General features: G+C 40.9%; 1 protein-coding gene across 2 annotated transcripts in view; it reads left to right on the forward strand.

The window, feature by feature from the left end:
- The window catches only part of LOC124865616 (transcription factor HIVEP3), a 60,955-nt gene extending 35,011 nt beyond the window's left edge, over positions 1-25,944 (forward strand). For both annotated transcript variants that reach the window (XM_047360857.1, XM_047360858.1), the window contains exons 2-9: positions 4,898-7,211; positions 7,670-7,959; positions 8,064-10,064; positions 13,714-13,859; positions 20,770-20,945; positions 21,080-21,181; positions 21,816-22,459; positions 24,184-25,944. In XM_047360857.1, the coding sequence (XP_047216813.1) occupies positions 5,246-7,211; positions 7,670-7,959; positions 8,064-10,064; positions 13,714-13,859; positions 20,770-20,945; positions 21,080-21,181; positions 21,816-22,459; positions 24,184-24,837 (5,979 nt within the window). In that variant the 5' untranslated portion in view covers positions 4,898-5,245 and the 3' untranslated portion in view covers positions 24,838-25,944. The remainder of the gene's footprint in view (positions 1-4,897; positions 7,212-7,669; positions 7,960-8,063; positions 10,065-13,713; positions 13,860-20,769; positions 20,946-21,079; positions 21,182-21,815; positions 22,460-24,183) is intronic.
- Positions 25,945-27,237: the final 1,293 nt, after the last annotated feature.

Consider the following 27,237-nt stretch of genomic DNA (forward strand, 5'->3'; position numbering starts at 1 on the left):
TAATAAACTGAAATGAGCACCTTACTGTGATCCCGCATTGCCTTAATGGCTTACTTATGAAATCAACTTCAGCTTCTGTTCAGGTGGCTCTTGCAATTCTGTTTCTCAGTTTGGCTGGCGAAGAAATTTCAGCACAACAGCTCTGGTTTTGGCTGGAGTGTCACTTGGAGACTGGAAGGCTGTTGGTTCTTATTCAGTTTGTTCCAATGCCTTGTGGTTAGGCTTGGAAAACAAGATGGACACAACAAAGAGTCTATTTAAAGAAAGTCGCTAAGTCACCACCGATTTGTGGTGCAAAATCAAAACTAGAGTCTTAAAGGAATTTAGAATAAAATTAGACAAACATAGCAAAACGTACACTGCAAACAGTAACATTTATCTCTGAAACTGAATCTTGATAAGTTGAGGGTTCTTTCTGAGTTGGTTGTACAAAACCTCCAGCTGGTTCTGAGTTGTGTTTTTTCTGTCTGTCTCAGAACACAGCTCTGCTCTCTTGGCACCCAGAGCTTCCAAGGAGGGAGTCATCAGGAGGAACTGGTCAACCAGTCAAAAGCAGAATTGGAAGCCCCATCAATTCAGACAGATAATATAATTAATGGATTCAATCTTTTTCTTTTGACTGCATTTTACAGACTATACAGAGATTAATGGTATAAACCTTCTGTACTGGTAGATGAAATACTCTCCTTGTTCCTAGTTGAAGCTGTTTTCACATTCAAGGTTTCAAACGTAATCATCCTGTTGAGCACACATTTCACTTTAAAGTTTAACACATTCATTAGTGTTTAAGGTTAATCATGAATCATTTATTGATTATTTAAAAACTTTTCTTATTTTCTGAATAAGCAAAAAAAAAAAAAAAAAAGAAATTACATTGACAATTACTTAAATTACAGACATTCAAGCTAAAACTTATTCTTCAGGATAACATTAAAAACATTCTAGACAGGTTGCATTAGAGAAGAGCAGCTGAAGTAAGGCAAAGATCAGAGCTGAGGCTACGAACTACAAAATCTAGGTTAATTTGAATTTGAAATTGCTTTCTTGTAGATTCTTCAAATTATCAAATTAAGATATAAAATCCTGCTGGGAGTTTTTTTATATATAAATCGCATTACAAAACAAATAGTCTACACAACAGATAAAACATAAGTACTCAAACAAAAGTTTGTAACATCCCTAATACGTTACAGCATTAACACTGTCAACTCTAAAGGTTGTTTTTGTTAGAAATTGACCTACTGCTATTATAGCTTCATGAAATTCAGGCAGGGGATGCAGCAAGCTGCAAACTTTCCAGGTGCAGATCTGATCAAAGATGTGCTTTGTTAAACAGGTACGGCAGTTTTATGATTCTGTAATCTCCATGAATCATAAAATATCTACAGTTTACTATCCAGTCAGCCCTTTTAAGTCTTTATTCAACTAAAGCAAACCGGTTAATGCCAAACGCTGGCATGAGTTAGTAAATGGAGAAAGTAATTTGTGCCATCGTCATGGTGTAGTTATGTCTTACGTATGCCCGCCACTTCTGACATTTTGAATTTTGAACGATGGCGTAAACCCTGCTGGGTGGGCATGTGTGCTATTGTTTTAGCTGGTCACATATGTTCCTATATGTACCTGCAAGTGGAATGAGGAACAGTGGCTAGAAAGGAGGAGTAGTATGGTAGAGTCTGAACACTGGTTTGTTTTTATGGTTGAATGTAACTACAGAAAAAAAACTTTTTGGAAAATGTTACATAAACTTTAAAATCTACCTAAAAGTAACCCTGACAAGGTCAATCTGTGTAGTTAGAGTTATTTATTTGGAAAGTACTTTCTCTAGATTTTTCTTCTGTGATCTTGTTTGAATACAGACATAATTTCTCTGTAGGGCTGTCTACTGTTTAAAAAAATAACTGGAGTGTGTGCCTGAAAGGACTGTATAAAAGGCACCAGTGATCATGTTCATGCCACACCTGACTTGCAAAAAAATACACCTTTTATTATGTTCAGTTAAACAACCCACACTGACCATATTTGTTCTGTGGCAGATGCTTTAGGAGCAGCGCTCCACAACTGTTTTCAAGCAACACAACTCATTGCAACACTGCTGATGTGCAGGTAACGTCACTGCAGTAACTCGACTAAACACAAGGCGTCACTGTTGAAAAAACATCCTGACACAACAGAAGGAAGAGTGAACAGGATGTTCACTCTTCACACACACACTCCAAAACACATGCGCGCACACACACACACAACATATAGTAAGACAAGAGTGTGTGTGTGAGGACATTGCATTGACCATGAAAATGTCCTTACTTTGCAACAAACGGTGAAATTCAAAAAGTGGTCCTCACTCAACTGCACAAACAGGTGTGCACACACAAACACAAAATGTAACACATTTAAGCCTATCTTTGCATAATTGACTTCAAATTGGCAGCACTTTTTAATTACTGTAACCTAAGCAATACTGTTGTCTTTAGATATCCTGGTATACCCTTACACCGTAATACTGCCCAACCCTAGTTTGCTCATTTTGCTAATGTTTATTCGCTGCTTTTTTGCTCATTTGTGGTGTGTAATTAACAAAGCCCCTTTAGCCATTCTCTGTTTTATGACAACTTCTTTGTGATCCAGTTCTTATAGTTCAGGAAAATAATGTGTCCCTGGTTCAAACATCCCAGGATAGAAATGGCTACCTCCATCAAACTGAAGAAGGAGGGAAAAAAGAAAACTGAATTGAAATGTAATGGTGTTTCGGCTCAATGTTTTTGCTGAAAATCTGCTGTAATGAAAGACTGCTCTGCTTTAGAGAAACACAAGCAGGACAGATGATTGGCCCTCATCAGAAATGTGGGAAAATGTGGAGACCGTGGCAAGTGTCTGTCAAGTTGTTGTCAAAAGGAAAGGTGATTCTTTTCCTTTTTTTTTGTCTACCGGCTCTAATGAAGGCTGACTGTGTTGTGTTTTTCTCATTATAAAAAGCTGTCATTACTGCACTGACACTGCTGGCGCCGTCAGCCGCAGTCTTCTCTTGGGTCTGATTATTTAACCAGTATCTCATCACTTCCCACCTCTGTTTCTTTTCCTCTATCACACAGATCTCTGTAATATTTTCTCTGTAAGTCTGTGCAGATTTCTGTATGAATTCGCCCTGCGTGAATGTTCCACTACTGCAGAGATCTGCAGCTATGAAGGGAACACACTGGGCATGCTCCTTTTACCGAGCGCTCATCTCCAGAGTGTGACAGGGTTAGGGATTTGAAGATGGTGTTAATGTCATAGATTGTGAATGATACTCTGGATGAGGCCATGCTGACAGACTGTCAGCAGTCAAGCATGGCTGCTAACTGAAAATGTTATCATTGGCTCTTTCCGTTCCCCCCAGTGTGCTTTTACTGGCTGCAGTACAAGAATCCTGTGTCTCGAGTTGAGTCTGAGTGCAGCCTTTGTAGCAATTGAGGAAATATTACAGCACATAGATCTTGATAAAGAATGAGATTTCACTCCAGCCTCATCTCTGAGTCCCTGTGATCAGCTATTCTTAGCTCCTCATAAACACAGCTTTCTAGTAGTGTCTAAGTGGGAATTATTGCAATAGATCCATCTCGATAAAAGGTTTTCCAAGGATCTTGACACAGCCTGGTGGCAGTGGTGTGAGGAGGGAGCTGACACTGAAACGCAGTGGCTGTAAAACTAGAAAACAGCCCACACCATTTACCTCCCTCTGCTTTGCTGCCAGATCAGATTAGCATAGGGAGTATTTGCAACATTTGTTTTGACTCCTTGCCTTCATACTTGGGCCCTGGCTGTTGGTGCCCACGCTGTGGATGTTGCCTGGCTGGCCTTAGGCTTCTCATTGGTTAGATATGAAACTATGAACTTGAAATCCATTCTATAAACAGAGGCTCAGTTTAGATTTTTTGGGGGATTAAAGTTTTCTTTTCTTTTCTTTGACCATTCCCTTTTGCACAATCTCTCTAGATCATCAGCAGTTATGGATCCTCTCTTATGGTCTGTTCTTTTCAGGTCACCTCATACGTTTTCTGTTGGACTTAGGTCGTGGGGCTGAGAAAAAGGTTGATTGTATGTCTAGTTAACCATTTCTGTCTTGATGTGGTCATGTGTTTTGGATCATCATCATCCTTTTGAAAGACCCTTTTACAGTTTTCTACCACTTGATTTTTAATTTTAAAATGTTCTAGTATTTCAAGGAGGTAATGATACCATGCACTCTAACATGTTTCCAATGGCAAACAGGCCCACAGCATGATAGATGCCCCCATACTTAAAGTGGGCATGAGGTACGTTTTCATGTTCCTTTTTTATCACACCAAACCTACCTGGATCATACCAAACTCCATGTCTATGGTGCCAGGAATTAAAAGTTTTATTTTTCTTTCCTCACTCTACAAACAGGTTGGAATGTAGATAGCATTGAATGGTTGTTTTGTACACCTGCTGACCCCAAGGTTCCAGTCTTTGCTGCAGTTCCCAACATGTTTTTCTTTTGTCATGTTTTGCCCTGTGAAAGACTCATCCATTGACTGGAGATAAGCACCAACCCCTCCCCGGGACCCAAAAAATGATCAAAGTATAGACATTGGATCGATGAAAATATTTATAACACATAATTATAAAATTAATAACCGTACTTAAAATTGAAAAAGGAAAACATATCCATCCATCAAACCATCCATCCTTCTATCCATCCATCCTGTTGAGTATGACGCCTGTCTCCACTGCTCAATGGATTAGTGGTGGGTACATCCTGGATGGGTTGCAAGTCAAGTTAGAACTTTAAAAGGACTAAATAAAAGAGTTTAGTAAATCTAAAACATGTACAGCATTGATATATTTCCTCCTTTATGACTCATTTTTTTTCTTTATTTTTGTATTTCTTTAGATCCACTCAGAAGCTGAACAGTTGCCACTTTGCATTCAACAAAGGAGATGTGGAAAGACCTTGGGAGGACTGTTAGAATGGCTGTGGCTAGACAGGCGCTTACCTCCTCTGCACAGAAAGAACTTTTATGTTTACCTGCATCAATGCAGCTACGGGACGGCTTTTAATGATGCCTCATTTTGCCCTTTTGAATAACTCTTGGCCCACGCTGAAAAAGGTCCTCACTTTTGAATTACAGTTTAATCTGTCAGTCTTCCATCGCCTGTGAACTTTTTGTTTCCATGTGTTTGTACCAATGAGGCTCATAGAGCCTTTTATTACCTGTCTGTGAGGTCTCCTCCCCACTCTATGGAGGCTGAGCCTAGCCGTCCGGCCAATGGGGAGCGCTCTGGAAGGCAAGAGTCGCAGCGTGCAACAGCTGAGTCTTCATTAGGGTCTTGTCCACCTCAGCAGCCCCAGCAGCCTTCTAATCCTCGTCCTGTACATAGAGCTTTGGGCCGCTTACAAAATCGTCAACCCAAACGTACTGACCTGCTTCGGATACAGCAGCAGCAAGCGGCAGCATGGCAGCATTCGGACACCCCGGGTACATCTGGAGGCAGTTTTTTCTCTGCAACCTCATCCTCATCCCTCACCCCTATGTCCTCCACCCAGGGTGAGCATGGTCACGGGGGGCCACCTCAGTCCAGTCATGAAGCTCCAGAAGGTGTCAGCTCTCCCAAAAAGGGGGAGAAGAAACCCCAAAAGCCAGGGAAATATGTGTGCTCATATTGTGGCCGTCCGTGTGCCAAGCCAAGTGTTCTTGAGAAACACATTCGCTCCCACACAGGAGAAAGACCATACCCATGTGCTCCCTGTGGCTTTTCTTTTAAGACCAAGAGCAATCTGTACAAGCACCGTAAGTCCCACGCCCATCGCATTAAAGTAGGCCTGGCTTCCAGTCGAGATGAGCCTTGTTTAAGTGGACCAGAGGGTAGCAGTATTGGAGAAGACCCTGAGGAGCACACAGAGGGAGAAAGCACTGAATCTGAAGATGAGACAGGCCAGCGCAAAAAATCTTCTTCTAAGAAGATGCTTCGACAGCAGAGGAAAGCACCTAAGGAGCGGCCTGAAGGCTCCGAGGAGAGCCAAAGGCCTGAGGACTCTCAGGCTGTCAAGCAAAGATTGGCATTGAGGCTTAGGAAACGTGGCCCTAGGTCTTCACCAGATGACCCTCCCTCCTCCTCCCTCTCCACCTCATCTTCTTCTTTAGGCCCTGGAAGTAAGGGCAGCACAGAGTCTGGCTATTTCTCTGGATCAGGTAGTACTGACCTGTCCCAAGTCAGCCCCCCAAGTTCCAGTGCCAAAACCTATGCAGAAATTATTCTAGGAAAGTATGGAAGACTGGGAGGGCAGCAGCGCAGTCCCCACCAGCACCAGCTTCCTACTTCACATTCCTCATCATCAGGAACCGAGGAGAAAAGCATTCCATTTGCTGTACCTAAAACTCAAGTGATAGAACACATTACCAAGCTTATTACTATCAATGAAGCAGTAGTAGACACCAGTGAGATCGACAGTGTAAAGCCCAGACGCTCCTCCCTGTCCAGGAAAAGTAGTATGGAGTCACCCAAATTTATTGCCCCTAAGGATCCCTATGCCTTTGACCCAAAAATAGAGGCTGCAGGCCCCAGTGGTTTGAGGCATCTCCAGAACCCTGAGGCAGATCTACTGAACACACAGGAACTTTCAGCTGTGCCTCTTCTTAGAAGCCACTCATTGCCGTCATCTTCAAGCCAAGTGGAGCACTTCACTTCGGGCACTATGTCTCCAAGAGGATACCGACTAAGCCAGTCATTTGATGAGCAGCAAGCAGTGGTTGCAGAAATGAGAGGCACCCAACGTATGCTCAGACGCCAGCCTGCCATAGAGGTACCTCTAGGTGCTGAGTCAATGTTGGAGGCGGGCAGTCCTTTGTCCTCAGCCAGAGGAACACATTTAGGCAAGCAGCCACATGAGCCACAAAAGAGTCAAAGCGTGTTTGAATGTAGATCTTGTGGAGCCTGCTGTCAGCACAGTGAGGGCAATGAGGCTCACATAGGAACATGTACAGGACCAAAACAAGAGGGCAAGGATGCATGTAGCCCGTGTAGAGAGACTCGGCCTCCGCTGATGCACTCCAAGTTCCGAGCACTGGCCATAGCTGTGAGGAAGAGGAGGAAAGAGGAGAGTCTGGAGGAGGACCCCCCTAGTCCTGGAACTGTACCCATGTCAGGCAGCGCTGCAGGCCTTATTTCAGTGCTAAGCAGACCAGACCACAGCCAGGCCCTCTCAGGTTTGTGTATGCATCCTTTTACTAGATTACAGATAGGCAATTCTGGTCCTCCAGATGCAAAGCCCAGCATGTTTTAATTGTGTCTGGCCTTAAATAGACCCACTTTTAATAAACTGATCACTAGGAGGCTTCTGTAAAACTTGCTGACTGAAGATTCAAGTCTGTTGGAGTTGGGACAAATCTACAAGATGCAGAACACTGGCTCTAAGGAACTTGAATTACCAAGCTCTGTACTAGACCCATCTAGACAGACTATCTGAACCTAAACAGACTAAGTCAAAAGCAATAACAGCATTAGAATGTCTGCATATACCTTATTTAAAACTAACAAGATTAGAAAGGGAAAGTTATAAGTGACACAATACTTATGAAACCAGCTTAATCTTGTAGCCAGCTTAACCCTGAAGCCACTAAATATGATGCTAGCTTATTTGTTTTTGTCTGGTCACTCCCTCTAGGTGTTACTTTACAGACTGAGCCAAACCAACAGCAGCAGTGGGACAGGAAGGGTGTTTCTGTCATCCAACACACTAGTTCTTTTGAGAAACAAGAGAGTTTATCTATGGAAAGTCATGAGCCAGACCTTAGAGAAAATCAGCAGCCACAAGAGCTTGAGCCAAAACCCTCACCCTCTACATCGCGTCTCATCCGCCAGCCAAACATCCAAGTGCCAGAGATCCTTGTTACTTTGGAGCTTGATGCTGACATGCCATCTGTTTCACCCCCAGTGAGAACATCTTCGTCCAAGGTATGCAAGACTTTCCTCCTATTGATCTACTTTAATTGCACACATTGTACCGTACAGTACTTTGCTTACCTAGGAGACTTTGTTAATTTGTAGTTCTGTTGTAGGAACTCGAGAAAGCCGAGGAATTCCAGTGGCCACAGCGTAGCCAGACTCTGGCCCAGCTACCTGCAGAGAAGCTGCCACCAAAGAAGAAAAGACTGCGCTTAGCAGAAGCAGCTCAGTCCTCTGGGGAGTCCAGCTTTGATTCTCCTTCTCTTCCACGGAGCCCTAGTCAAGAAAGTAATGTCTCAAGCCTCTCGGCTTCTTTTGAGGACACAGTACGTTCAGAGCCAGTTGCCTGGGCCTCTGGCAGCCAAAGCTCCCAGATGCTGATGGTGCCATCTGTTTCTCACCAACAACACCAAAGCCACAAGGAGATGAGGCGTTCAGCATCAGAGCAGGCCCCTCCTAGGCCCCAACAAACTGAACAGATCTCAGAAACAAGAAGTAAATCCTTTGATTATGGATCCCTTTCCTCTCAGCAGTCCACATCCTCCTGGAAAGAAAGGAGAAAGTTTCTTCTTGTAAAACAGGCTACTTTAGGTGAACCAGAGCAGGAGATGGTGGGCAGTATTAGCCAAAGTCCAATACCTGGTCCTTCTCACCCCAACATCCCTTATCTCTACCCTACTGAAGTAAGTCCCCACTTCTGTCTGGATGCCGAAGGGAAGCCCATGCAGCTAATACAATCACAAATGTTCTCACCCTCTCACAATGTGCTCCCTTTGCAACCCATAGGACATGCTTTTCAAACTGGAGCACTTTCACAGCTACTCCCCATAACCACAGCCATAACTGAGGTCCTGTCTCCCCATGTCATTCACAGATCCTTCTTACATTCACAATCAGGATCTCCTTCACAGACCCACCCAGGGCAGGTGCACTTGCCAGAACGGTTGAGATTACCACTACACCATCTCACACCTCTTGTTTCTCTCCCTAGCTCATCAGGGGTTAGAAGTAGTCAGCCTTTACGTTTTCCTGTTCTGCCAAGAATTGGAACACACATTCCTTCTCAGTCCTCTACAGAGACCAGACCACCCATCTCCTCCATTTCTTCTTCTTTGACCCATCATTCTCTTGTAGCTATCTCATACCGCCAACAACAACCGGTCATTGCCACATGCCTGGCACAGCTTCCACCAGTGGTATCACTTGTAGTGCCAGTGCGCCTCCAAACCCATAGACCTACATTTGCCAGTGCCATGTATACCACCCTTTCTCAGATTTTGGCTTCCACTCACTCACAGGTGTCAACTTCTTGCACAGCTATGATCATCATGGCACAAACAGAACGGGACAAGTTGCAAGAATCTTATCTTCGAGTTCCATCTTCATCCATCCAGAGCCTTTTTCCTCTGTCCTTGTCTGAGGAGCTGTCCTCAATGTCTGGGGAGGCATATGGTCCTCTGGGATCTGGAGGAAGCAAACGTATGCTTTCTCCTGCAGCTAGTCTGGAGCTCAGCACTGAGGCTAAGCGACACCAGAAAAGAGTAAAAGAAGAGGAGGAGGAGCAATATAAGAGTGTGGAAGAAAATGTAGAACCCAAGGTAAGCCAGGAGGAAGAAAGCAAAATCATGGGAAAAACACTGGAAGAGGGAGAGAAGCAGCAAACCGACAGAATAGAGGGGACAATGGTCAAATTAGAGGAGGTACAGGAACGAGTCCCGAGGAAAAGTAACAGGGAAGAAAAGGAAAGACAGGAGAAATCACCTGAAAAGATAAGTCAAAAAAAGGAAGAAGTGCCAACTCCAGAAGTGGGGGTTGAGAAACTAAGCCTCTCTTCATACCCCAGCCTCCATACGTCCACCTCAGTAAATTGGTGCTACCTGAATTATGTCAAACCCAACCCGTCTGCTGAGAAAGACCCTTGTACCTCAGTTTATTCTACGTGGAGCGTCAGCGCGCACAACCCCAACCTGCCAGGCCTGAGCACTAAAGTGGCTTTGTCTCTGCTGTGCTCTAAACAGAAACATAGTTCTGAAACATATACCATGGCCACTGCTTCGACATCAGCCAGAAGTGACCCGGTCCCTGAAAGCAGCAAAACTCCACATATATCAGAGGTAACCATGAACATGCACAAATCAATGCCTTGCAAACATATTTACATGTATATCTGAAAAAATTTGAATATTGCATAAAAGTGCAATATGTTTTACCAGTCATTTCAGAAAGTGAAACTCGTATTATATATAGAATCATTACACATAGAGTCAAACATTTCAAGCTTTTATTCCTTGTAATTTTGGCTTACAGGTAAAGAAAACCCAAAATTCAGTGTCTCAAAAAAATTTTATATCACAATAGACAAATCAAAAAAGGACGTTTCAAGCACTAATGTCAGGCGTCTGGAAAACCCATTTCTATGGACTCAATACCTGGTTGGGTCTCCTCTTACATAAATGACTGCATCAATGTGCCGTGGCATAGAGCCGATCAGCCTGTGGTTCTGCATAGGTGTAATGGAAGCCCAGATTGCTTTAACAGCTTTCTTCAGGTCATCTGCCCTGTTGGGTCTGGTGTATCATCTTCCTCTTGACAACAGCCCATGTGTGGTTCAAGTAGGGTAATTTTCTGGCCAATCAAGAACAGGAACACCATGGTCATCGAACCAGCTTTTGGTACCTTTGGCAGAGTGGGCAGTTGCCAAGTCCTGGAAAATAAAATCAGCATCTCCATAACAGCTTATCAGCAGAGGGAAGCATGAACTGCTCTAGAATTTCCTGGTAGATGGCTGCATTGATTGTAGACTTCGAAAAACACCGTGGACCAATACCAGGAGATGTCATGGCACCACAAGCCATCACTGACAGAGGAAACGTCAAACAGGACTTCAAGCAACATGGATTCTGTGCCTCTCCCCTTTTCCTGACTCTGGGATCTTGTTTTCCTAATGAAATGCAGAATTTACTTTCATTTGAAAGCTGACATTTGAACCATTGAGCAACAGTCCATTTCTTTTACTCCTCAGCCCAGATAAGACACTTGTCTCTGGTTAAGGAGTAGCTTGACACGAGGAATGCAACATTTGTAGCCCATGTCTAGTATTCATCTGTTTGTGGTGGCTTTTGATGCACTGATCCCAGTCAGTCAACTCCTTGTGAAGCTCCCTGAAATTCTTGAATGGATTTTGCTTGACAATCCCCTCAAGGCTGTGGTTCTCCCTGTTGCACCTTTTCTTACCACATTTCTTCCTTCCACAAAGTTTTCTGTTAATATGCTTGGATACAGAACTCTGTGAACAACAAGCTTCATCAGCAATAACTTTTTGTGGCTTACCCTCCTTGCGAAGTTGTGTTGATGACTGTCTTCTGTCTTCTGAACATCTGTCCAGTCAGCAGTTTTCTCCATGATTGTGTATCCTATGACCCAGAGTGAGAGGCCGTTTAAAGGCTCAGGAAAACTTTGTGGGTGTTTTGAGTTAATTAGCTGATTAGGGTGCGACACCATGGGTGTCCAATAATGAACTTTTTCAGTCAGTCAGTCATTTTCTACCGCTTATTCCATAGTGGGTCACGGGGGAGCTGGTGCCTATCTCCAGCAGTCTATGGGCGAGAGGCAGAGTACACCCTGGACAGGTCGCCAGTCCATCGCAGGGCAACACACAAACAACCAAGCACACACTCATTCATACACCTAAGGGGAATTTAGAGAGACCAATTAACCTAACTAGCATGTCTTTGGACTGTGGGAGGAAGCCGGAGTACCCGGTGAGAACCCACGCATGCACGGGGAGAACATGCAAACTCCATGCAGAAAGACCCCAGGCTGGGAATCGAACCCAGGACCTTCTTGCTGCAAGGCAACAGTGCTACCAACTGCGCCACTGTGCAGCCCTGAACTTTTTCACGGTATTCTAATTTTCTGAGACACTGAATTCGGGGTTTTCTTTACCTGTAAGCCATAATCATCAAAATTACAAGAAACAAAGGCTTGAAAATATCACTCTATGTGTAATTATTCTATATTATATATGAGTTTCACTTTCTGAGATGATTATTGCACTTTTATGCAATATTCAGATTTTTGGAGATGTACCTGTATAACAGTTTAACCTTTTCACATTTTGTCATTTTACAACCACAAACCTCAATGTAATTTCTTTGGACTTTATGTGACCGACCAAAGCAAAGTAGTTCATAATTGTAAAGTGGAAGGAAACTGTTTTCAAGGTTTTCTTTAATAAATAAAATCAGAAAAGTGTGCCATGCATTTATTTATTTAAACCCCTTGACTCTGGAATAAATGGAAAATGAACAAATCCATGTGTAATGTAATCTTAACATAAATACAGCTGCTCTGCCACTGCAACTGCACTGAATGGTTCTACAAAGTAATGACCTAGGGAGTTGAATACAAATGCACTCAACAATACAAATAAATGTGTAATTTTGTTCTCCTTCACCATTATAAACTACTTTGTGCTGCTCTATTTCATAAAATTCCAGTAAGATGCATTGAAGTTTGTGGGAGTAAGGCAGACATGGTAACTCGAGTCTCACTGAAGTCCCAAAAATATGAGACTTCAGACTCGACTTAGACTACGTTCACACAACTAAATAAATACAACCGGCATCAGACTTCCGTCTGAGCAGTTCATGACCCCAAAGCGACCTGCAAGTACAGAAGGAGAATGTAGACGTCACACAGCAGCGCACTGTTTACGAAAGTAATAATACCTCCCACATTCTCTCACAGCTAAGCTAACTGTGCAAGGATACCTCCGGCTGGAATTATCGAAATGAAAGCAGTTGCTGTTTAGTTCATTCAGAAGTGTAACATGCTTTCAATTACTTCCTTAACTGTACCCTGTTCATTGTGAATTTTACCTTACATTTGAACAACTTTACTATTTTGAATTGAGAACAAATGTTTTAAATGTGAATTTAGAAAATGGTTTCCCAACATTATTAAAAATTCTCCAGTTCAGCTTGAGGAGAAGAAACCCCACCGAGCCCAGTTTAGTGCAATATATAGTGAGGGAGTGGACAATATGAGGACAGGGATAAACAGGTGTTAACTCAGTCATTACAAAGACTCAAAAAGCACTTTGATTCATTCATAAATTTGGCATTGCCAGGTTTTAATCTCTTTCTATAATTTGTTTAGAACATAAATGCGCATTTATATTTCTAATAGAGTAAATAATACATTTGGTCAATTTTAAATTATGTAAAGCAGCTTTTGCAGTTATTTGCATGCTGGAATAAATAATGAATACACCATGATTTATGAAAATGAATAGATTTAAAGATATGTATTAAATGTTCATGTAGTGATTTAGGCCTGAGGATAAACAGTACTGGTTTGGAATCCTAACCTACAGTGATACATGGTTAGAGGTGACCTAGATGTCATGGATTTGATGAAAAAAAATACTTATTTCAGTTGTTAGAGACTTGACTTGGACTTGGCCCTTAAAGACTTCAGTTCAGTTCAGTTTATTTATATAGCGCCAATTCACAACACATGTTATCTCAAGGCACTTCAAAACAGTCAAGTACAAGACTTGAGACTTGGAAAGAATTACTTGTGAACATCTCTGGTGTAAGGAGACAAAAGTGAAAGAGTTCAATACTTTTGTGATACACTGTATCGTTAGATATGACAAAAAACTGAAATACTGTGCTATTGATTTTCTTGGAGCTAGAAGAGTGCTATGCGCTTTAAAATAAAACTTGTAATATTTAAAGTTCTTTGTCTCGAGTGTAGGTACAAGCTACCCCACCTAGTACGCTCCCTGAGGTGAAGGATGACGAGACCCATGAGAAGACTTATAAAAAAAAGACAAGAGAAGAGGAAGCTCCTTCCACCTCCAAGCAAGGCGAACATAGTTGGGTCCGGATCTTTGAAGGAGGGTAGGTGCAACAGTTCTCAGACTGTGTTTTTGAAACATGGCTGTTTCTTTACTACAAAAGGTCTTCTGCCTGATGGAGGCAAAAACAGATTATGTAGAGCTGTGTTGAGAATGACAGTAGCAGATGGTATGGATTGGAACCCAGAGGACTTTGTTTGTACCTGTAGCCAAGCTTTTCCACTAACTACTGGCATGAAGGTCTGCGTCTAAGATGTGTTCATTTGGAGCGAGAGCAGTGTGTCAGTGCATTGAGCGTAGTGTGTATGTGTGTGTCTGTGTAGAGTGAATAGTATTTTTATCCATGGAATCAAATAAAACTGTTATTTAAGCAAAACCGAATGTAGGTTTAAAAATCCAATATTTACAGTTAACCCTAAAATCATTCATACCTCTGGGAGATTTAGTTATAAAATAATCATTTAATTTACCAACATGCTGCTTCTGACTGAAAATGTTAGTTACACATAGGAGCAGCTTGGCCAGAGTCCTGACTTGAATCTGATAAAGAATTTGTGGAGGTAGCTAAAGATTAGCTTGATGGCAAGGAGGCTTTCCAACCTTAAAAAGTTGGAACTTATCACCAAGGATAGATCATCAAAAACGCCAGTGGCAACATGCAAAAAGCTGCACAGCAATTATGAGAAAAGTTGATTGCTGTAATGCCAATAAATATTTTTTTACTGATTATTGAAAAGAATGTAAATAATTTTTGACATGCAATTTTTATTAAAATCCAAATGCAACTGTTTTTCATTGATAAAGGCCTGTCTAATTTTTATCTGAACTAATTGGTTGAATGAGAACTATTTAAATGTAAGTATGCCAAGGGTATGAATCATGTTTGGCTTAACTGTATATTGGAGTAAAAGTTGAACTAAATGGAATTTTATGCAATTGGTTATGACTTGTTCTCGTAAAATGCCTTGAGTAGGTACTTGTTGTGTTTGAGTGCTATTTAAACACTGAATTTGTTGTAAATCTGCTAGGGTTACTAATACATTTGCCTGAATCGTTTTTGGAGTATTTGCTGACAATCAGTCCATGGACTGTTTTGACTGCTTGGTTTGATGCCTGATCTTCACTGTCACAATCTGTCTCACCTATCTTGACCTGCATTCATAAATGAATGAATATCATCCATTTTAGGCTTTTAATGTTGCATCCGAACAATTATTTGTTTCACATTGTAATAAGGATACAACAAACAATTTCAACAACTTTTAAAAACAAGAATATGGCACACATTTGAGTTTCATGCAGATTTTCTAGAATCAACACCGGTTCAAAATTATACATACAGGCTCAAATATATACATACACCTGCAATAATATTTGGATAAAGAAAGAACTGTAGGCCACATGTAGCCTTTTAAATAGGGTTAAGGTTGGGGTCATTGCAGAAGGTTAATATTAGGCTTTTTTATTAATCCCAAAGCCAGTTTTAATGAGTATTTGTCAGCATTTTCTATTGAAAGTCCCAGCAGTGTCCAACTTTCAACCAACGGACCTAAACAACGTGCCTTAGACAGTGGAAATTGGTTAAGATGTTCAAAAAAAGTCCAGGAACCATTGAGGCTCAAGCTTGCCTTGTACAGTAAATTGCTGAAACACAACTCTCAATGTCTGCAGTAAAACCAGTTTAATATCACTACAGACTGATTGAGTGCAAACTCAGAAAGAATCCCCTGCTCCAAAATCAATACCTTCAATTTGCATCTGCCTAGACGGACAAACCAAATGCTCTGTGGAGAAATGTTGTAAGGTCATAGGAGACCAAGATTTTGCTATTTGGCTCACAGAGACACATTCAGGGTGAATCTGTAAACCTAACAACAGCACCAACTTTCAAGCATGGTGGTGATGACGTCACACTGGGAATTCTGCTTTACTTCATATCCACAGCTAGTTGATTGAAACCTGGACACATTGGATGTTCAAACAGGATGCACGTCACATCTGGTTTTAAATTAGATAAAGCAGGCTAACTTCTTGGCCTATACTTAAAAGCTGAGTCCATCCCAGAAAACCAACCAGTTTAAATAAACTCTTTCGTTTCTGATAATAGTAGTGGCCAAATATCCAGACACAAGTTAAACAAAGATGTGCACCAATTGTTCTTTTTATAATTCATAGAAGCTGGGTGTTTATCGTCATTCCAGTCTGAACATGGAGCAGTTGTAGTGGATCATTGAACACCATGATGAGTGGATGTAAACTTTTCACAGGCACTGTATCTTGTCCTCAATTGTTCTGCTCTATCTCTACGTTGTTTCACATTGTTTTGCTTGTGACTGTGCAATTATCTGCAGTGTGAGTTGTTCTGATTTAGAAGAGCACAAGAAGTGGGCTGTATGGAAGCCACATGGGCAAAAGTGTGATGGTTATGAGGCAGCCAATCAAACTGAAACGCCCTCGCCACCAAAAGGTGCTGAGCAAACGGTGTTGTCCTTGTTTTTCTCCTTCCCCTTCTCTTAGTCCTTGCGCTCACATGAAGGAAAACAGCTTCTTCTCCAAAAAAATAAAAAAAAATGTTTACAGTTAAAATTATCAACATGAACAGAAATATTTCTTGAACGCATCTTTTCGATATGTTCAGATTTGGCTCCACCCATTGTATGAAGGGGAAAGACATTTTATTTTCCAACTTTTCATAGACTTCCTTACAACAAAATACCAAATTACCCTAGGAACAAAGGGACATGTGGAGTTATGAATTTGTATGGATTGTCCTTAGATTGCTGCATAAATATCAGAGTTAATTCTTCCAGTGCTGCCTGTCTGCTTCCTCAGAGTTCCTGTGTTTAAAGCTGTCTAATCAGCAGCTGATTACATACAGATTTGTTCAGACTGAAGCAGAGGAAGAAATTCATGTTTATAATACAGGAAGGTAGAAGATATTGAAATACATGAATGCCAGAGAGATGTAAATTGGTCCCATATAATTTGATTTCTGGATAATAATTAATGTAAGTATAAAAAGACATTCAAGAATAAAGCTAGGGCTGGATTTTTGCGTGCATGTGTGTACACAGATTAAGGCTTCTGTTCTGTGTTTATGTGGACAACAGATTGAGTTAAGCAATTGTCTGCTTAACAAGAGATAAGGCACCAATTCCCACTCTTCATCATTTCTAGCAACACATTACGCACGAGAAAAGTGCATTTTCGGCCATAAACACCCCACCATTTTCTTTCCTCCTCCTGTTGTCCGTCCACATTGCACCCTATTTCTCTCTCTGCTCATGCTGCCTGTATTATACCTTTGGTCACCCTTCCACCTTTCCTGACAGCAAGCTTTATTTGTATTCTTACCAACCTTCTCCAAGTGGTCCCTTTCATGCATTTCTAGCTCTTGATGTCCTTTTTCACTGTCTCCAAGCATGCATGCAAAGAAAAGCACAGCTGCTAAAGCCATGAACGCAGCAGTACGCTTTGCTTCCTTACTCTGTTAGGACCAATTAGTTATTTCTCCCTGAAGTGGACACTTTGAATTCCTCTCTGTGTGCAACGCCTGAGAGCATAATTATTCAACTTTCAGCCATGTTTGTGTTGCCGTGGCTTTTCAAATTGTTTTATACACTTTCACTGAAGTCTGCAAGAATAGTGCAAGTAGTTAAGCAGTTCTACTTAAAAAAATTTCTTAGAGTTAGCTACCACAGATGCCGGTACAAAATGCCGATTCATTTCCAAGATTTTAGTGTTAAACTGTTGTTTTCTACTTATTATAAGATGGTTGATTTATGTACGTACAGCGCACAAGAAGAAGTATTCACACCTCTTTAACTCTTTTTTTTTGCATTTTTTCAAATGATAATCATACAGGTATTATGTGTATCTGTATTCGACCTGGGCCACATATTTATTTTGTTCTAAACCAATTCTGTTGTAGCCAATTCTGGCTAAGGCCTGGGTGAGCCTCTACCCCAGGCTTTAGTCTGTTGCAGCCTCTAACAGGTTCTTCTTTAGCTTCTCTGTCCATGCCAAAGAAAAGCATCCCCATCACCCTGTTTCATCGTGGGGATGTTGTTTTATGGGTGATGTGCAGTGTTGGTTTTTGCAAAGCATTTTGCATGTAGGCCAAAAAGTTCATTTTGGGTCTCACTTTCTTCTGCATGTTTGTTGTGTTCCTGGTGTTCCCCAAATTCCTTGTGGCAAACTGCAACTCCTTATACTTTCCTTTAAACAATGGCTTTTTTCCTGCCACTCATCTATAAAGGCCAGATTTGTGGAGTGCATAACTAATATTCTTGTGAACAGATTCTTCCACCTGAGCTGTGGATCTCTGCAGCTCCTCCAGAGCTACCATGGGCCTATTGACTGCTTCTCTGATTAATGCTCTCCTTGCCCAGCCTGTAAGTCTAAGTGGGAAGCGCTGTCTTGGTATGTTTGCAGTTTGTGCAGGCTTGCTTCATTTCTGAACAATTTCTCATGAGATTTTAGAAGGTTAGGAGATTGTTTTTAACAGAACGCTGCTTTAATCTTCTTCTACGACCTCACCCTGACCTGTCTTGTGTGTATTTCTGTCTTCTTAATGCTGTTTGTTCACTAATGTTCTCTAACAAACATCTGAGGCCTTTTAAAGAACAACTGTATTCATACTGAGATTAAATTATGCACAGGTGGACTCTGTTCACTTACTCGGTGACTATTAAAGGCAGTTGGTTGCACTGGATTTTGTTTAGGGGAATCAAAGTAAAAGGGGCTGAATACATATGCATCCAATGACTTTTAGATTTTTCTTCCTCTTCAGGGTTAGGTGCTAATAAGTATTAGTGTATTGCATAAAATCTCATTGGAATTCATTGAGTTCTGTGGTTGTAACATTAAAAAGGTGAAAAAGCTCAAGGTGCATGGTTACTTTGGCTAAGCGTTGTACAGCATCAGCCAATGATGTTACTACAATTTCTTAACGTTGTAAAGATTAAAAGTTTTTTCTTTGTTAAGTAACTGTATTAGTGTTCATCTTTTAGAAATTCCATCACTCTCTAGTTGAAAATGTTTTCCTTTCCACTAATCTAACCCGGGGATCACCATGCTACAAACCCAGACTGTCAGTTTAATCTGTCAGAGGACGTGCTGCGAATTTAAAGCTCAGTCGATGAAGCGCAACTTGTTTTGCTCTGTTTTTTGCGGTTTTTGCCTGAGATGTGGGCAGATATGTTTACATGTATCTTAAGAAATTTGTGCTATTTAAGCAGCAGTCAGCTCCTGAATGAATCCAGCACTCAATGTCACCGCTGAGAGTGTTTGGAAGTTGTGTAACAGTTTGTTATTCTTTGCTGTTGCTTGTTTTGTTGAACAACTGGGAGTTTTGTTGATGTGGTGCATATCCTGTAATTAAACACAGTCGGTACACACTGGGTGTTTACAGCCTAGAATGAATTGTGCTTCTCTTCTTGAGCAGCGAGACGGGAGAAGGAGTTTTTCATATACGACAATCCGTTCTGATATAAATGATCTGTGGTCCGCTTTCTCCGCAAATAGTCTTTTGGTAAACATCGAGATTGTGCATAAACATTTTTTTATAAACTAGACCTAAATGTGTTGCTTGATTTTTATATGTAGTGTCTATTTTAGGTTGTTGGTTGAAGCCAGGCTTCCCTTCCCTCTCTTTAGCCACTGCTGTTGTTGGCAGGGGCAACCGATTTACAGCAGAATAGCTGGTATTCTTTGTGCTACAGGAGTGTAGTGGAGGGTGAGGTCAAGGAACACTGTGCTTCTGGGCTGCTTCTGGGCATTTTGTGGGACTTCCCCAACCCAATAGATAAAGAAAGAAATAAAGAAACCCTGTTTCTGTATTTCCAGTTTATGTGTGCTGTGTGCATGTAGCGACCACATCAGTCATTGTTGTCATAGCTGCTGTGACAAATTTTTTCATTGGGTCATTCAAAGTGATGAAGCATCAGACTACTCTAAGTAGGCTCTATGAGTTCAAGTTTACGTTAGAATTGGTCTGGTTTTTTTTTTATTCTGCTTATATCACAGTCAACTGAGCGTTAAATGGTGAACATCGTGCATTTTTTAACAATATATTCATTTATTTGTAAGAACTTTCCAGATTCAAGAGTTAAACAGGCACAGGCAACTTCTGAACGTAGATAAATGAATTGGCCATAAATTCAGATATTGATGAATCCAATAACTTTACATAGAAGAAATGTTTAAAACTATTCAAAAAACATTTATTCTTACTTGCAGTCACATTTTCATTATTACCCTGGACTGCTATAAGTAGGGGTGTAGGTCCATTTTGTCATGTTCCATCACTGTCAACCGATGATGGTGTTTAATTACTTATTTTACTCAAGGCATGTCCTAAACAATAATTGTTGCACCCGATACTCTCCTAAGTCATTTAAGATTAGGCATATGAGAATAAAGAATCCAAATCCAACACTAAATTAAAGTTGAAAAATTAATGCCATGAATAAGCTTGTATTACAAGGTGTACATTAGTGTTGTGATTGTGTCAAACTTGACTCACTCCTCCTCAGTGATCTTCTGCACACTACAGTCTCTGTTTTGTTGTTGTTTTTTTACAGTTTTAATATGTGGTTGCAACATAGCTTTAATAGGAAAGCTGTTATAATGTTCTGACTATGTGTCACCTAAAACATACATAGCTTTATCATTCACCAATATAATAAAAAGGCACATAATCTTTATTTCTCACTGACTGCCATTAAATAAGATTAAAACTTTCAGTTAGGAGGTACAAAACTATTTATTTTTGCTAAATACCTGAATATTAAGAGAGATATTTTTATTTGATTAATTTCTGCTTCTAAGCATCTTAAGAAAGCCCAGAGGAAGATGTCATGGCTTTGCAAGCTACTGGTTAGCATGAGAGCAATGGTGATTTGGGATTTTTGTGTTATTTATATGTTTTGTTTCTCCTCTGCTTGCCTTAGCTACAGGTCCAATGAGGAGTACATCTATGTGAGAGGTCGTGGCCGGGGAAAGTACATATGTGGAGAGTGTGGCATTCGCTGCAAGAAGCCCAGCATGCTGAAAAAGCACATCAGAACGCACACCGATGTCCGCCCGTACGTCTGCAAACACTGCAACTTTGCCTTCAAAACCAAAGGTAAGCTAAAACATGATGAACCAACGGGAATTGTGTGAACTGGTTTTATCCAAAAGAGCTTATTTTAGCTCAGTTTTTAAAAATATTTCCCTCACATACCGTGAGTTAAAAGTACCTTTCTCACTTTCTTTAAGGAAACCTTACGAAGCACATGAAGTCAAAGGCTCATGGGAAGAAATGCCAGGCAGTGGGAGTGTCTGAGACATCGCTGGACGAGCCAGAGAGTGAGGAAACAGGTACTTCAGTGGGGATGGGAAGGCCTCTCACAGGTTTCTGCTTCCCCTTCACTGAGCCGCCGGTGCACAGCTGTGTGAACTCCTGCATGTGAAGAATGGAAGCTGCTCGGCCCTGACAGCTTATGCAACGGTCCCCTGATGTTGCATAAGGGATAGGGAGAAGTGTGAGATTAAAAAAATGAAGAATACGGAGCGAGTCCCATTCTTCCGGTGCAGTTATTGAAGGAGTCTAGAATGTAGCTGAACCTTGTCGACCGTTTTCAACTGGTTTCGAGTGGAGCACCTTACTGTCTCCTCCCTGGCTTTGTCTTCTGTGCCTCCTCTCGCTGACAGGCCAGGCTGAGCTCAGCCAAGGACGTACCCATTCCTCCATTCACAAGGCTGCAGAGATAGTTTTTGAAAAGAGCTATTAAATTGAATTCCAGCCTTTTCATTCTCAGTCTATTTATAACAGAGATTTGTTTGGTGGAAGGTGAGTTGAGCCTTCATCACCGCTTTGGATTTTTTTATTGGAGGTTGTTCTGTAAAGGCTTTTTCAGTTAATGTCACAATTTTCTGAATAGAAGTTTTAAAGTTTTTATGAATGTAAGAGGAAATTAATAAAAGTTTTATTTTTTTGTATCTTCTCAAACAGCAGGCAGTGATGAGCGTGTTTTTGGCTCAGAGGAGCAGGAGGAGCATCAGTTCTCAGATGTGGAGGAGTCTGATGATGAGGATGACAATGATGATGATGAGGAGGATGAGGAGGAAGAAGAGTCTACGTCCCATGAAGACCCGCCGTCCTCCTGTTCATCGGACACTCATCCATCAACGGGAGGGCACTCCAGCTGTGGAAAGCATGACACCCCCGATCCAGACCCAGGCCCCTGCGAGGAGTCTGCTCCACGGGGAGTCTGGCCCAGCAGACGGCCCTCATCTCCAGGCAGGAGGAGGGCGCTGTTCTCTAGGCGAGGCTGGAAGGGCTCTCCAAGGGCCTTCTCCCCCAGCAGCGAGAGCTGCTCCCCTAGCCGCAGCCTCTCCCCCCGTCTGGAGCTGTCCTCTCCAATCCGCAGCCTGTCCCCCAGGACAGAATTGTCCTCGCCCAGCAGGCATGTCTCACCTTCCCCTGAGAAGAGATTATCTCCCATCAGAGCACATTCTCCTCTTCATGTCATTTCACCCAGCTGCTACCGGCCATCTCAAGTTCAAACCACTCCATCGCCACTTCGGGCACTGCACAGAACCCCAGGATACCTGCCCTGGGAGAGCCCAGACACAAAGGGAGGTCAAGTTAGACCAGTAAGTCATTTTTAATCATTAAGCCATGTAGATAGTACTAAGCAAAAACATCCCTATTAATCAAGGTTGACTTTGTTTCCAAGTAGTGATCATGATCAAAAATTCTCTGGCATTTTTAAGGTTTTTTAGGGTAAGACTCAGAATGTTTTTTCACTTATTTTCCATTCAGTTCTTTTACCTAAATAAATGAGAGATTTAGTCTTTGGGCAAAACTGAGTAATAAAGTGTGTAAAGATCTGATTTAAAATTGGTTCTTTAGGTTATCTGTCATAGTGGCTAGCAAAAGCTTTATATCTATTGAACGCTTTCACATTTTGTCACATTACAACCACAACCTTCAATGTATTTATTCTATTGGTATTTCATGTGATAGACCAACACAAAATAGTGCATTCATTTGCATTGATCCATTTTAAACTGATACCCCCAATAAAATCTATTGAAAACAGTTTCCTTACATCCCCTAATTAGTAAGGAGCAACTTGTGTGTAAATTAATCTTAGGTTAGAGAACATAAGTAAACAAATAGTTTCAGAAGATCAGGGAAAACAGCAGACAGGTCAAGGAATGAATTGTGGACAAGTTTAAAGCAGGATTAGGTTATAAAATATAATAAAATTTGGACATCTCACAGAGATCTGAAAAGGAACAATATGGCACAACTATAACCTATAAAAGACATGGTTGTCCACCTAAAATGGAAGGTCAGGCAAGGAGAGCATTAATAAAAGAAGCAGCCAAGAGGCCTAGGGTAGCTCTGGAGGAGGTCAGCTAATGGTAGTGCCCATCACAAATTTGACCTCTGGGGAAAGTGACAACAAAAAGCGAAAGAAAGAAAGAAAGAAAGAAAGAAAGAAAGAAAGAAAGAAAGAAAGAAAGAAAGAAAGAAAGAAAGAAAGAAAGAAAGAAAGAAAGAAAGAAAGAAAGAAAGAAAGAGAAAGATTTCTTTGAAAAAATTTTATGGACATACCAAACAAGTCAGAAAAGCTGCCATTCTTCAGCAGAGAAGGTGAAGCTCCTCAGGTTGGATCAGAAGATGGATGGAGCTAAAGACTGGAAGGAAACCTTTTAGAAGCTGCAAAAGATGTGAGACTTCCAGCAGGACAACCACCCCAAACATACAGCCAGAGCTACAGTGGAACGGTTTAGATAAAAGCATATTTATGTTAGAATGGCCCAGTGAAAGTCCAGACCTAAATCAAATTGAGTCTCTGAGACTTGTTCACAGATGCTGTGATTGAGCTTGAGCTATTTTGCAAAAGACATCTGCTGTAGCTGCTGTGAAAGGCAGTTCTAAAAAGACTTGACTCAGGAGGCTGAACAAATGCATGTCAAGCATTTTCCACATTTTAGGTGATAAAAACTTGAAAACCATGTAATATTTTCCATCCATTACTTTGTGTTGGTACATCACACAAAATCTAAAGAAAGCCCATTTGCGTTTCTTGGTTTAAGCATTACGGCTGTTTTTTCAAGGCACTACAGACACAAGATTGGTTCATTCTTTGAGTTTAGGAGCCTTTTTATGTTCGTTCATAGATCTGAATTAAGAGGTTTAACAAATAAAAATCACTGTAAAAATATTCTGGTACTAGGCTGATAATTAGGTTTAAACTTTTAAACAGAGTAATAATCACTTTGTAATATTTTTCACTCTGTGCATAACTTTGTGTTCTGGCAGAGAAAATTAGTTTTCAAAATTAAAGTGTTTGCTCCCCCTGCAGGAGAAAGGTGGTGCCGCAGGAGAAAGGCCAACATTGTCAGAAACCAATTTGTTCCCACCTGCTTTCCGTCTCTCCACCTGCGAAGCTTATCCTGGCCTCCATGCAACAGACAACATCTTCAGCCATCTGCCCATGCACTCCCAGCAAGCAAAGGTCCCCTGCCTGATGATACCCATTGGTGGGATCCAAATGGTACAGGCCAGACCAAGGTCCCACCCGACTACTCCCTCATCTCCAACATCTCCCCAACTGGAAGGGCCATCATTGTCCCGATTTGAATCATACTGGGGCGGGACCCCCAGGACTCAGGGCCTAAGGACACCTGGAGACGCCTGGTCAGAGCACCAGGCAGCAGGAGCCAGCCACTACCCTCTTAGCACAGAACTTACTTTTTCCAAACCCAAGTTGGAGACCACAGACTCAAAGCAACATGGCAGCTCACATGGCTCCGTCCGCCCCAATGGGTCTGCCACAGAGACCACCGAATGTGGCGCCAGAGACGGTCAAACCGGAGCGCCTACCCTCAGAATAGCAGCACCCATAGTCTATCATGCCATAGGAACGCCACCAGAGCAGGGGCAGCTGGCGTCAAGCAGCAATGTGGCGGAAGGAGACTCTAAAGGAGACTCGGTCAGAACAGAACAGAGCACTTAACAGTGTTGACACCTTGATGCATCTCGCATCCAGTTTTGGTTTATTGGTTGCTACACTAGTCTTGTTTTTTATTGCTTTGTTTTTTATACAGATTTCAATACTAGTGTTAACTTAAATGTTTGTTCTTTGGCAATATTCAGGTTTGTTATAAAAATGCACTTTTTTATGTGTGACAATATTGTACCTGTAATTTTATGTATATATATATATAGATATCTATCTATATAGATTTAGAAATATCTATATAGATAGATTATATATATAGATATATAATAAGATACTGCTAATCTCAATGTCTATTTGAATATGTGTAAAAAAGGAGTATGAATAAATTTGTAAATGACCAAAATGTTTCATCATTAAAAAAAGACAGTTCCCATTTAGGTTGTTCAGTATTACTCAAATTGTAGGGTCTTGTGCCTTTTCTGTCCATTTTTGTGTTATTTTACATGTGAACATACACAAAGAGAAGGCTGTGAATTCAGTTTTGTTATTATTATTGTTTTATGCTGTTATGGAGGGTTGATATTTGGTGTTTTGTTTCTAAAGGCCATTGCTTTATCGCCAGAGTAACTAAGTCACATCATGGGAAAACCTAAGGAGCAACTGAAACATGTCAAAGGATATGCACTGACGTTCTATTTTTTTACTAAATGCTTCAGATTAGAATATGTGTCTGTACAAGTGAGAGTGCTCCTTATTTATTATTTGATGACATTGATCCTTGTTTTTTTTTTTTTTTGTCATCGGAGGAAAAATAACTTTTTTTGATTTTTTTTTTGTTTGTCTTTTTCAAGATATTTTCTGACTTGAACTGGTGGCAAAGATGAGAAACTGATGAATTTGGCTGGCACCAAAGGTTTAAGTGCCCTGCATATTTCACACAGCAAAATTTCTAGTTGCTAAAGAATTAATAAAAAACAAGAAAAGCACCGGGCTTCTTAAAGTTTGACCTTTTTTTATTTCTCACAGTCAATTTTGAAACACTGAAGTGTTTCAATACAGCAAGAAGATTGGACGAAAATATTTGAAAGATCTCTGATCATTTTGCTACAAACTCCAGTTTAAAAGTTGGTAATCCTAAAAAATAAAGGATCAGAAAATCTGTGACCAGTGTATTATTTTTTTCACTAACATGTTTGAGGTTTAATGGTTTGATAGTACTCTTGAATTTCAAGCACAGAATTCATAGCATGCATTGCAGTTAAAGGATTTACCCCTTTATAGATTTCTGTTTTTGCTTCTTTGTCACATGCAAATGTTTCAGATCATCAAGCAAATTTTGTAATCAGACAAAAGATAACATGAGTAAATACAAAAAACTGTTTTCAAATGACTTTTTAATTTATTCAATTCAATTCAGTTTTATTTATATAGCACCAATTCACAACACATGTTGTCTCAAGGCATTCCAAAAGTCAGGTACATACATTCCAATTAATCCTAACCATTGAACAGTGCAGTCAAATTCAGTTATTTATTCAAATTGGGTAAAAAGTTTTTCTATCCAAGGAAACCCAGTAGATTGCATCCAGTCAGTGACTTGCAGCATTCCCTCCTCCTGGATGAGCATGTAGAGACAGTGGACAGTCACTGGCGTTGACTTTGCAGCAATCCCTCATACTGAGCATGCATGTAGCGACAATGGAGAGGAAAAACTCCCTTTTAACAGGAAGAAACCTCCAGCTTTATGAAGGAAAACAAAACTGTCCAAACCAACCCAGTACTTTGTGAAAAAGTGGTTATCCCCTAAACTAAGTGCTTCCCTACAAATTCTTTTGAGACCTAATGGATGTACTCTTGGTGTAATTCTGGTAGGCTGACCACTCCTGGGAAGGTTACACAGTGGTTTGCTCTCAAAGTTTCTGAACTTGCTCTTTAACTCTTTCCAGCCTGATAGATGGTTGTGACATAGCAAACTGTTTTCCATTTTCTTTAGTTCAGGGCTTGATGAGTTGCTTTTGAGATCTTTACCGAAATTGAACCAAAAATGTGATTAATTACAGTTAATTCACAATTAATTTATAAAGTAATTGCTTTTTTACATAGAGCCATCATTTTTTAAGTAAGAAGATTTTCTTCTTTTGGTGTTTATTCAGGTTGTGTGTGACATATTAAAATTTGTTTATCCTAAATATTTAAGTGTGGCAAAAAAATGGATTTGGGCAGACTAGGAGGCCCACCATTCACAGATTGAGCCATGCTCAGAGAGCCTTTTTCTGATTGACCACCTCATAATTTATTAGGTCTTTTTCATGCCAGGTGGTCCATCAGGTGTGGGGCAGAGATTCTAAGGAATCATTTCTGTCTATTAAATATATCTGGAAAATGAAAAACTAGGAGATGCAAAAACAAACTTTCCCTTAAAACAGTTTTTGAAGTGATTGAAACAGATCTCTG

Source organism: Girardinichthys multiradiatus, chromosome 3, assembly GCF_021462225.1.
Source record: "Girardinichthys multiradiatus isolate DD_20200921_A chromosome 3, DD_fGirMul_XY1, whole genome shotgun sequence".
Classification (NCBI taxonomy): Eukaryota; Metazoa; Chordata; class Actinopteri; order Cyprinodontiformes; family Goodeidae; genus Girardinichthys; species Girardinichthys multiradiatus.